Source organism: Chiloscyllium punctatum, chromosome 1 (assembly GCF_047496795.1).
Source record: "Chiloscyllium punctatum isolate Juve2018m chromosome 1, sChiPun1.3, whole genome shotgun sequence".
In the NCBI taxonomy this organism is placed as follows: Eukaryota; Metazoa; Chordata; class Chondrichthyes; order Orectolobiformes; family Hemiscylliidae; genus Chiloscyllium; species Chiloscyllium punctatum.
In genome coordinates this window covers 55,244,293-55,256,971 of record NC_092739.1, presented here as the reverse complement: position 1 = coordinate 55,256,971, position 12,679 = coordinate 55,244,293, and the positions used below count along the sequence as shown (strand labels likewise).

General features: G+C 40.1%; 1 protein-coding gene across 4 annotated transcripts in view; it reads left to right on the top strand.

The window, feature by feature from the left end:
• The window catches only part of ppargc1a (peroxisome proliferator-activated receptor gamma, coactivator 1 alpha), a 725,479-nt gene that overhangs the window by 707,584 nt on the left and 5,216 nt on the right, over positions 1 to 12,679 (top strand). For 2 of the 4 annotated variants that reach the window (XM_072563359.1, XM_072563446.1), the window contains 3 exons: positions 1,190 to 1,310; positions 1,409 to 1,530; positions 3,492 to 3,643. In XM_072563359.1, the coding sequence (XP_072419460.1) occupies positions 1,190 to 1,310; positions 1,409 to 1,530; positions 3,492 to 3,643 (395 nt within the window). Of the gene's footprint in view, positions 1 to 1,189; positions 1,311 to 1,408; positions 1,531 to 3,230; positions 3,323 to 3,491; positions 3,644 to 12,679 lie in introns of those variants that run through there. The other 2 variants (XM_072563267.1, XM_072563521.1) reach the window with 2 other exon arrangements.

Genomic DNA, 12,679 nt, shown 5'->3' with positions numbered 1-12,679 from the left:
TATATTTTTGGATATTATGAGCCATCGAGGGATATATGGGAGTGTGGGAAATTTGCTTGAGGTAGAAGATGAGCTTAAAGCTTATTGAATTGTGGAGCAAATTCAATGTGTACTCCTATTTATTATATTCTTATTACCTTATTGGCAAGAAAAGCTTATCCAGTGAACTAATCTTAAAACCCCACTTCAACATCAGTAGAAATCTCCAACCTTGGATTGGCTCAGAGTTCAACACATCACAAATCCCAAGCACAGGTTAATTGCTTAAAACAGAAAACATCTGAATCATTTATGGCCTGAGGAGAGGGACAGGAAATCCAGAATAGTTTCTTGCCAATTTCTTCTAGCTGTTTAATTTTGACTGAAATCATTCGGAATACTGAAAGGAAAACTTCATTTTTGTTTCCAGTTAGGAGACTCACATGTGAAACCCATTTGTTTGAGGGAGTTGGGAATAGGCGTTCAAAAGGATAAGAAAACAGCTAGGATTCCCAAATCTGGTAATTTTTTAACAGGATGCTTTACCAGCAGGCCCTTTACAAGAAGGGAGCTGTAAATAGTTGAGGAAATGTTGAACCTGGCATTTACACCCACTTCTCTAACTAGTTCATGGTGACCAAAGTTTCAGGTAGTAAGGGATAACCAAGCACTTCTCAGAGCATGGCTGCCCATGAGTTCAATGCAGAGGAAATGCCTTCTTTCATCATGGCAAATCATGATCATCTTGGAGGACACCAGCCAGATGCCAGATGACAAGACAACTACAGAGATTGCAACTTGTAAAATTTCATCACAATCCTTTGAGAAATGTTTACCTTTTCATATGAAGTTCAAGAAAAAGTCATATTGCAAAGATCATTGTGAGATTTATCCCCAAGAATTTTCTTGAGGCATTTTCCACTCTATTGCTGTAAATTTATTGTATCTTTAGCTTATGCATTAAAATAGTGCTGCCATTAAAGTTATGACAGTTGAATGGCAGAATCCCTAAAGACATTCATTTTCACTCTGAGCATCCTAGTTCAGCTTTGAAGTATACTTTATATCTGTTATTCAGTAATAATTTAAAATGTTTGTGATGTGGAATAAGCGCATTAATGTTAAATGAAGCATGTTGCTATGCAAAACACTGTGCACAATTTTGACCTAACATTTTTAATTTGTTTCATTACAAACTAAATTTATTCAGATATGACAGCTATGAGGAATATGAAAGTGAAAGGATGAAAAGGGAAGAATATCGAAGAGACTATGAGAAACGTGAATTTGAAAGAGCAAAGCAAAGGGAGCGACAAAGGCAAAAGGCAATTGTAAGCATTGTTGTAGCTTTTACTCTAATTAGAAATGCTGTGAATGTAAGAACCATGACTTTTTGACTTCCATAGATTTTTTTTTTAAACCTTTCCAGGAGGAACGTCGTGTTATTTATTTAGGAAAAGTCAGAGCAGACATAACCCGTACCGAGCTGAAGAGACGCTTTGAAGTTTTTGGTGAAATCGAAGAATGCACTGTCCATTTGCGTGAAGATGGGTAATGTTAAAAATTACTATGTTTCACACCATAAACATGCTCCAGAAAATCTAAAATCCTTTTTTTTTCATGAAATCAATGATGCAACTGTTGTAGAATCTCAGTCTTGGACTTGGAATTGACTTGTTATTGACTTGTGAGTGACTAACAAGCTTAAAATTCCCTCCAGTCATCTGTACTCAGTTTTACTTATATCAAGATGGTGGAATGTCAGGTGCCAAATAGGTCTCCTAAAACATATTAAGGCTGACCAATATTCAGCAGGTCAGGCAACATCCAAGGAACAGGCGAATCAACATTTCGGGCTTATGCTGTGCTTTTCCAGCACCACACTCTCAATTCTGATCTCCAGCATCCGCTGTCCTCACTTTTTTCTCCCTGACCAATATTCAGTTATCAATAGGAAAAGTGCTGAGGTTATGGTAGTAGAAGTCAAGGTCCAGGTGACTAGGAGCCAGATTATTTTTGTGCATCCTTGAGCAGTGCTTTTGTTCCTCTTGGCAACACCAGAATAATATCAACATTCAATTTAGTCATATGTGGTTATGGTGGGAATATTCATTCTGCATTCTCCAACATTTAAAATGATAAATGAAAATTGAGATTCTAGGTGGTCTACTGTTAGAAACAAAATCCATTTCTAATACTACCACCTGAAATAGATAAATATTTAAGGCATTCAGTGTAGATCTCTTTCAAAATGCCAGCAGTCACATTGTCAGGGTGAAGAAAAAAACTACCTACCTACGGAACCTATTTAAAGGCTGATACTACCCAGTTAAAGCCACATAAAACCAATTAAAATAGATGCTGGAGCATGTAGCTTTTTTAAAAAAGTTGCTGTTTTTCACCTATTCCAAGTGCCATGTCCACATTCTATAATGAAGAGGGCCTTCTCTCTGTGTTCTGTTGAACATCTCTCCCACAGTCAACTTGACTGAAAACAAATTAACCAATTATTCATTTCATTGTCATTTTTGGGATTTTTCTCTCTGAAAGGTTGTGTCCATTGGCAGCAATTAATAGATGATTGAATTCATGCTCTGTTACTGAATACATTGCCATCAAATTCATTCTATACTGATGGGCAGCCCTGTAGTCATTTGAAGCTCTGAGGGAAGGACTTTATGCCCCTAACTAGGGAAGAAGAACTACCTCCAAGAGCTGCTGGCCAGTTTGATTTGTCTGCAGGTCCCTAGTCCTGATGGAGCTACCAAAATGTCTACACTCCAAGGTGAAGAACCAGAAGCTGAAGGACAGCTACATTTTTTGAGAGTGGGTTGTCTACAGGCTGGAGTACCTGACCTGGTGGGTCAAGGTGAAGGGAGTGGGACCTGGGATGCACATGTTTGTGTGGTGTAAGGGTCAGATCTTAAAGTGAGGGCTTTGATTAGAAAAGGGAGATTATGAAGGAGGCACAATCTGCATCTCCCACTCAAAGCCCCCATAGGATTTTCTGGCTGATAAAATGCAGCCAGGTGGAACTACTTAAGAGCCACAATTGGTGTAAAAATGCACAATCTGTTTGAGGGCTTAACAACCAGATTTTAAGTCAAGGCCAGATTATGATGAATGGGTTGGTGGAAGGATAGGCTTCCCAACTTGACCATAGAGGACTGTAAAATTCTGCTATGTTTGCCTTGGCATAGCACTTTAACATTCTTTTTATTCATTCATGGGATGTGGATGCCTCTGGCTAGGTCAGCATTTATTACCCATCTCTAATAACCCAGAGAAGAGCTAAGAGTCATCCAAGTGCTGTGGGTCTGGAGTTACATGTATGCAGGGCCAGGTAAGGATGATTCAGCATATGTGAAGTATTTCATAATCTCTCTATAATAGAAACAAAACTTCCTTTACTGCCTAACAAATGAAAACTCACTGGATTATGATTTGTCTGACATAATTTGTGGTTTTCCATAGTGAGTGACATGAATTACATTTGCTCTAATCCTTTTCAGTGACAACTATGCTTTTATCACATATCGTTACACCTGTGATGCATTTGCTGCCCTTGAGAATGGAAACACTTTGCGAAGATCAAATGAGCCCCCTTTTGAATTATGCTTCGGTGGCCGTAGACAATTCTACAAGTCTAACTATGCAGACCTAGGTGAGATTACTGTACAAAACAATGTTTCTAATGTTTTCAAAGTCCGTATGGATATTTGAGCTAAATGTGGCTTTGAATTATTATTATTTTCATGCTGTGATGATACTATGGTTTTAAGAGGCATATTTTGACCTGGGTTTTTTTTTAATGAAGAGAGGTTGAGACAGGTCTCAAGCAGTCTGTTTCAAGCCAATAAAGTAACGTATTGTGAGGTCTTTCTCTCTCTCTCTTGCTCTTGCTCTTGCTCCCTCGCTCTCTTTCTTTTTCTCTCTCTCTCTCTCTCTCTCTCTCTCTCTCTCTCTCTTGCTCTTGCTCCCTTGCACTCTCATTTTTCTCTGAATGTTCTTTCCTCCTGGACTGGAGAATTACATGTGAGACTACCTATTTTACTGAATTTGTCTTTGCCAAAGATATGTTTATGGGATGTTACTATATTGGAGCAGTTGCCTGTTTAGTAGTTCACTCATCCATTACTCTGTTAAATTTTTCAATAGAGTTGTTCCAATTTTTTTTTACACTTTATCTAAAGTTTCAGTTTAAAGTGTGTTTTGCTTCAAGCCTGGGAGTTTGACCAATCAAATTGCATCCAAAACACAAGGCCTTACACTTGTCTTTAAAATAAGAAAAAGTTGAAGTCTATTATATTATCTTCATAATATATTTTGAGGGGTTTGCTCTGGTTAATAACAATGCTTCTGATTTAATTATGCATAAATGTGTGTTCAGTAATAGAAAATCATAATGTGTCATTAGAAATGTCCATAATGTATCCTGGGCAAAATATTATCTCACATTTATGTCTTGGAGATGTCAAAAATTGAGTTATATGGTTAGTATATTTTCACATGTCTCCATGTGAGAGAACCTTAGAATACCACGAATCTAACAATAATTTAATTTAATGTTACTGACTAATTGCAATTGGACTAAATTTTACTTACAGGCAGGATTTAGGAAAGGCACATTATAATATGTTTAAGGAAAGAATAGCTGTGATAACAGTAGGAAACTGAATTATTTTTATTTCATATGTGGCATGGTAAAGTGAAACTTAAATGGCTAATTAAGGATATTGTTAGAAAATTGAATCCCTTAAAAGTATTTCATTGCATCTAAAAGATTAGTTTGTCAGGGATTTATAGGTAAGTATAAACATTAGCTGGCAATAACTAAAGTTAAAGCCATCATAGTCTAAAACATAGAAATACAAGTCGACCATGCAGCCCTTCGAGCCTGTTCTATCATTCAGTATGATCATTTGTCCCAGTATCCTGTTCCCACTTTCTCCCCATACCTTTAAACCATTTTGCACAAAGAACAATATCTAACTCTTTCTTGAAACCATTCAGTGTTTTGGCCTCAACGCCTTCTGTGGCAAAGCATCCCACAGGTTGACCACTCTCTGAATGAAGAAATTTCTCTTCATCTCAGTCCTACCCTATATCTTTAGACTGCGACCATGTTTCTAGACTCCCTGGTCATTGGGAGTTTTTGTCATCTGCTTTCTCATTGGAAAGAGAACTGGTAGTGAGCCTCAGATTAAATTCTCCCACTCAAGCAAGGGGCTAGGTCGAGAAATTGATTCTGTGCTATTGATGTCAGTCTGCCTTGAAACCAGCCATCCAAACAACTGAGCCTGTATTAAGTTTTTGGCTAATCATATTTAAGTGAGGCTTTTATTAGGAATCAGACAAAACAACCAATAAATACATTGGTTCTTTGAGAGATTGTTAGGGTAAATTAATTTTAGGATCGAAGTATTGTGTTTCAAGCAGTGCAATTCATACACAGGAGTACAGCAGTTGGACAAGATATTGTCCCAGGACCTGAAAAAGCAGAGTCATGTCCTCTGCCTGGATTTTCAATCTAGAACTCCTAATCACAAATTGAAATTTCTGGGATGATCTGTTGACACAGAATCATAGTCAGTAGTTAATCCCAAACATCGCTCTTGATGTTAGTGGTAGTGCACTTACAGGAGTTTCTTTGCTTGACCTGGATCAAATTAAATAGTGTGTGCTGCCATTTTGTGGTGCAGAGTGGTGCTAATGGTGTGGGTTCAATTCCTGCACCATTTGAAGTTACCATGAAAAACTCTCCTTCTCAATTTCTCTCCTCACCTGAGTTCTGTGACCTTTTGGTTAAGCCACCACCTCTCTGTAATGAGAGAGCAATTGTATTGTCTGATAGGACTATGGCGACTTTACCTTCCACTTCAAAATCAATCAGATGCCAGGCAGCCCTGTGGCCTGGTCTATACCTACAAAATAAATGGTGGCATTGTATGAAAATTAGCCCACATATAGAAGGGGCAAAATGAGTGGGACTTAATAAGAAGAGCATGGCTCCTGATAGAAGCCCAGGAAGTGGGTGACATTTCTTTTTTTGTGTCAGGAGTTGCAATGTACCCTCACTCTGGGGAGAGGCTAGCAGAGATGGGTGCAGAATCAGACCAGGCAAAAGTTTGCAGACAATGTCAGAATTTGTTTTCGGTTTCTGTGGCCAAGGACATTCAGAGATGCAGCATCTTGCTTATAAATCCACTACCAGCCCTACTGCACCCATCACGACTCCACGTGACTCCCAAGTCCTATGATATTCTTCTTCGCCCAGACCAGACATTCTCCATTTAGCATTTGCAACTCGCTAGTGGCACTTAAATAAGGGTAAAGTTGAATTCAGCTTTGGCCCATGCCAGGGACAGACCAATGTTGTAATAGCTACTTTGTTGACTTTGCATCCATTTTAGGCACAAGTCATATTTCTTTCCTCTTGTTTCAAACATCGCATGATCTTGTTACTTACTGATTGATAGGCACTATGCTTTTCTGGTTTCACAATGTATTAAAGCATATTACAGACAAAAGTTAAATGATAACTTTAAGTTTCTGTAAATGACATTGAAGAAAAAATTGGGATTCGTATTGGAGTATGAAAAGAGCTTCTATATACAGCTATCAGAATATGCAATATCAAACTATAGAATTTAAAGTTAAAAATCACACAACACCAGGTTATAGTCCAACAGGTTTAATTGGAAGCACACTAGCTTTCGGAGCAACACTCCTTCATCAGGTGAAAGTGGAGGGCTCGATCGAGCCCTCCACTATCTTCTGATGAAGGAGCGTCGCTCCAAAAGCTACTGTGCTTCCAATTAAACGTATTGGACTATAACCTGGTGTTGTTTGATTTTTAATTTTGTACACCCCAGTCCAACACCGGCATCTCCAAATCATAGAATTTAAAGGCTACAATAAACAATTTCAACAAAAGGAAGTGGTAAAATGGCAAATATTGAACTATAATAACTAACAACATGAAAACATTCACTGAGATAACCTCAACTGCTTCACCAAACAGGGAATTCCACAGATTTACAATCTTTGTGAAGAAGTTCTTCCTCAACTCAGCCCTAAATCTGCTCCCCCTTATTTTGAGGATATGCCCCTTGTTCTAGTTTCACCCACATATGGAAACAATCTCCTTGCTTCTATCTTATGTATTCCTTTCTTAATCTTAGGTTTCTATAAGATCCCTCTTCATTCTTCAAAATTCCAATGAGTATTATCACATTTTTCTCAATCTCTTTATAAGCCAATTCTCTCAATTCCAGAATCAACCTAGTGAACCTCCTCTGCACCTCCTCCAGTGCCAGTATATCCCTTCTCAAGTAAGAAAACCAAAACTGTACACAATATTCTAGGTGTGGCTTTGCCAGCAGCCTGTACAGCTGCAGCATAACCTCCCTATTTTTAAACTCCATCCCCACAGCAGAGAAAGACAATCTTCCAATTGGTTTCTTGATTAACTACTGCACCTCCAAACCAACTTTTTGTGATTCATGCACAAGGATACCCAGGTCCTTCTGCACAGCAGCATGCTGTAATTTTTCACCTTTTCAATAATAGTCCATTTTGCTGTTATTCCTACCGAAATGGATGACCTCACATTTACCAACATTGTACTGCATCTGCCAGACTCTTGTCCACTCACTTAACCTATTTATATCCCTTTTCACACGTTGCTCTACCACTCATTTTAACATCATCTGAGAACTTTGACATACTACACTTGGTACTCAACTCTAAATCATCAATGTAAATTGTAAACAATTATGATCCCATCGCTGACCCCTGAGGCACACCACTAGTCACTCATGGCTGAAAAACACCCATTTGTCTCCACTCTTTGCTTTCTGTTAGTTAACCAGTCCTCTATAAATGCTAATACATTACCCATAAACAGGATGCATCTTTATATTATGCAACAGCCTTTTTGTACGGCACCTTGTTGAATGCCTTCTGGAAATCCAAATATACCACATCCACCGGTTCCCTGCTGTCTTCTGTGCTCACAATGTCCTCAAAGAATTCCAGTGAATTAGTTAAACATAACCTCCTTTCATGAACGTAGGCATCTGCTTGATGGGTCAGTTTCAATCCAGATGTCTCACTAGTTCTTCCTTTATGATAGATTCAAGCATTTTTCCTACCACAGAAGTTAAGCTAATGAGCCAATAGTAACAACTTATTTTGTCTACTTTTTTAAACAGTGGTGCCACATTTGCTGTTTTCCAATCTGCTGGAACCATCCCAAAGCCCACTGAATTTTAATAAATTACCACAAGCATATTGCCCCTGTCATCTCTTTTCGCACCCTGGGATGCATTCCATCAGGGCCAGGAGACTTGTCTACCTTTTAGCCCCATTAGCTTGCCCAATCTTTGGAGATAACGACCATTTCTTGGTTCTCACCCTATAGCTTCTTTGTCATCAATTGTTAGCATGTTATTTATGTCTTCTATTGTGAAGACTAACACAAAATACCTCAGCCTTTTCCTCATTTACCATTATAAAATTCCCCTTTTTCATCCTCAAAATAACCAGTGCCTACCTTTGCCAACCGTTTTAATTTTATACATTTTTGGAAACATTTGCTGTCTGTTTTTTATATTATGAGCGAGTTTACTCTCATACCCTACCTTTTCTTTATGGGTTTCATGGCAACTGCAATTTTAAACATTTATTCAAAGATTAGAAACAGGAAAAGGGAATTTTTTTTAGCTACAAAGAGAGCTGAAATTGATATCCTTCTGGAATTGATGATTTGAATTTTGAGAAGGTAGCCAACAAAGCTGAGGGTGAGATGAGCGTGGGTTTTGGTCCTCTGCCTGACTGGTGTCGTCATGTTGAAAAATGTGTTCACTTTACAAGGTCATATTTGAGGTGAAATATTACAATATGAGTGTCATAGAAATAAAAACAAAAATGTTTGACTCTTTTTTTTTCCATGAGTTCTGTACACCTTGCACCTTACGGGCTTAATAAGACCATAAGACATAGGAGTGGAAGTAAGGCCATTCGGCCCATCGAGTCCACTCCGCCATTCAATCATGGCTGATGCGCATTTCATTTAATCCCAATTGAAGTCAAATGTTGCATAAGTACTCTTTGAAAATTATCAGGTAAATTATTCATCTGTGATGTTTCTTTATAATTGCCAGACTCTTGTTAGCAGTTTTCTATAGTTGCCTAGAAAAAACTGTTATGTATCAGCAGCACAAGAAGTGAAAGAAATCATAAAGATATGTAATGGAAAAGGAATCTCAGCATTAGCAGGACAAAATTAATCTTATGATTTTTTGGCTAAATGAAAGTTGGAACAAATTTGCTGAATGGATTCCTGCTGCAATTTTGAATGTGACTTCTTGCAGAATCTTACGAAGCTTGCCATGTTAATTGCCTTTTCCATTTCGGTGGCATGTATCACGCCAAATTTATGCTCTATCTTACCAATCACTTTACTCACTGATGTCCTGGAATTGACAGGCAGAGACCATTTTAAAATGTACCATGTAGCCAGACAAATATTGTCAGTTGAAAGCTGCCATGTACGGATCCTGTCATTTACTTTGAACATGGAGGAAGTGAGGACTGCCGATGCTGGAGATCAGAGCTGAAAATGTGTTGCTGGAAAAGCGCAGCAGGTCAGGCAGCATCCAAGGAACAGGAGAATCGACGTTTTGGGCATAAACCCAATTCCTGAAGAAGGGCTTATGCCCCAAACGTTGATTCTCCTGTTCCTTGGATGCGGCCTGACCTGCTGCGTTCTTCCAGCAACACATTTTCAGCTCATTTATTTTGAACATGGCAGGTGGGGAAATCAGCACCCTATTCTGTGGTCAGGATCCTAGAATTTCTGCTAACGGGGTAGTGCACAGGCAGCATTTCCACTTTCCCCATGTCCAGCAGCAGAAGCCAGAACGTTGGACCTGAGCCCTTGCCTTAGTGTGCCTGGATCTCCTCTGCAAAAAGTACTCACCTTGAATTTACTGAATCTGACTGACAACTATTACAAGCCTCCTGTCTTTGTATCTGCATTAAACTGCCTGGTCTGGCTGAGGGGACAAAATACAAAAAAAAAGGCAAGGCAATGCCAGACAGAAAATGCTGTGAGCAGTCAGGTAGGTCCAGTGAGTGAGCACTATGACAGCGAGCTAAGAACTCGGAGATGCAACCTGGCCCAGTCCACGAGCTTGATGCATGCCTCTTTTCACACAGTGTCCTTGCAGCAATGCTGTAATTATAATTTCAGTACAGCCCAAGTTACACCATTGAAGTGCAGAAGAGTCCCATAAGTGAGATGGCATGGTGGCTCAGTGGTTAGTACTGCTGCCTCATGGTGCCAGGGTTCACTTTCAACCTTGGGTGACTGTGTGAAGTTTGCACATTCTCTCTGTGTCTGCACGGGTTTCCTCCTTATATTTCAGTTCCCTCCAACAGTCCAAAGACGTGCAGGTTAGGTGGATTGGCCATGCTAAATTGCCTCTTACTGTCCACGGATGTGTGGGTTGGGTGGCTTAGCCATGGGAAATGCAGGGTTACAGGGATAGGGTGAGGTGGGTCTGGGTGGGATGTCTCATCCAGAGAGTCGGTGTTGACTTATTGCGCTGGATGGCCAGTTTCCCACACCGTAGGGATTCTATGAAAAAGTGGATTGGAAATGTGCCATGAGGTGCTTCAAGCCTGACACGTGAAAGATGCAATGCTCATGGACTTAAGGAACGTGTGGCTGGATAACATGGTGTCTAGTCTCCAACATGGAGGCTGTTTGGAGTTAGCAGCATGCTCACCTCGCTAAGCACAACTCTGGTTTCCATGTTGGGTTTTCCTAATATCTTAGGGATGGCACAGTGGCTCAATGGTTAGCACTGCTGCCTCACAGCACCAGGGTCCCAGGTTCGATTCCAGCCTTGGGTGACCGTCTGTGTGGAGTTTGCACATTCTCCCTGTGTCTGCAGGGTTTTCTCTGGGTGCTCCGGTTTCTTCCCACAGTCCAAAGATGTGCAGGTTAGCTAAATTGGCCATACTAAATTGCCCATGGTGCTAGGTGCATTAGTCAGAGTGAAATGGGTATAGGTGGTTTACTCTTCGGAGAGTCGGTGTGGACTGGTTGGGCCAAAGGGCCTGTTTCCAAATTGTAAGGGAATCTAATATCATGAGCAGTGTTGGTAAGATCGCAATTGGAATGTTAATGAGATGAGTTTGGAATCAGAAGAAAACCTTAACAAGTGTTAATCAATGCAATTGGTAACTTGTTGCAGTCCAGTAGGGATCGGTCTTGCTGCTTGTTAAAAGTGTAAATGATGGGACAAGATGTTCTCAATGATGAGATGTATCTTGCTGGACTTCAAGTTGGGTTCACTTCCTGTTCCAGATGTTTTGCATTTTCAACAACATGACTCCAATCAACTGTTTCTGGAAATTAAGATTCAGCTTGATGATTTGTTATAGAAGAATTGTTATTAACCAAAGAGAATGCCCACATATTTGGGATTATTGAGTTTCCTGCAGAGGAATGATCCTAAACTAATTCCATAGAACATAGAACATTACAGTGCAGTACAGGCCCTTTGGCCCTCGATGTTGCACCGACCTGTCATACCAATCTGAAGCCCATCTAACCTACACTATTCCATGTACATCCATATGCTTGTCCAATGACAACTTAAATGTACTTAAAGTTGGCAAATATACTACCGTTGCAGGCAAAACATTCCATACCCTTACTACTCTCTGAGTAAAGAAACTACCTCTGACATGTGTCCTATATCTATCACCCCTCAATTTGAAGCTACGCCTCCTCGTGTTCACCGTCACCATACTTGGAAAAAGGCTCTCCCTGTCCACCCTATCTAACTCTCTGATTATCTTATATGTCTCTATTAAGTCACCTCTCGACCACCTTTTCTCCAATGAAAACAGCCTCAAGTCCCTCAGCCTGTCCTCGTAAGACCTTCCCTCCATACCAGGAACATCCTAGTAAATCTCCTCTGCACACTTTCCAAAGCTTCCACATCCTTCTTATAATGCAGCGACCAGAACTATACATAATACTCCAAGTGCAGCCACACCAGTGTTTTGTACAGTTGTAGCATAACCTTATGGTTCCGGAACTCGATGCCTCTATTAATAAAAGCTAAAACACTGTATGCCTTCTTAACAACCCTGTCAACCTGTGTGGCAACTTTCAAGGATCTGGACACCGAGATCTCTCTGCTCATCTACACTACCAAGAATCTTACCATTAGCCCAGTACTTTGCATTCCGGTTACTCCAACCAAAGTGAATCACCTCATACTTGTCTGCATTAAACTCTCTTTGCCACCTCTCAGCCCAGCTCTGCAGCTTATCTGTGTCTCTCTGTAACCTACAACATCCTTCGTCACTATCCACAACTGCACTGACCTTCGTGTCATCTGCAAATTTACTAACCCACCCTTCTACGCCCTCATCCAGGTCGTTTATAAAAATGATGAACAGCAGTGGACCCAACACCGACCCTTGTGGTATACCACTGGTAACTGGACTCCAGGATTAACATTTCCCATCGACCACCACCTCTGTCTTCTTTCAGCAAGCCAATTACTGCTATATCTCCCACAATTCCATTCTTACGCATTTTGTACAATAGCCTACTATGGGGAACCTTATCGAACGCCTTGCTGAAATCCGTATACACCACATCAACCAGTTT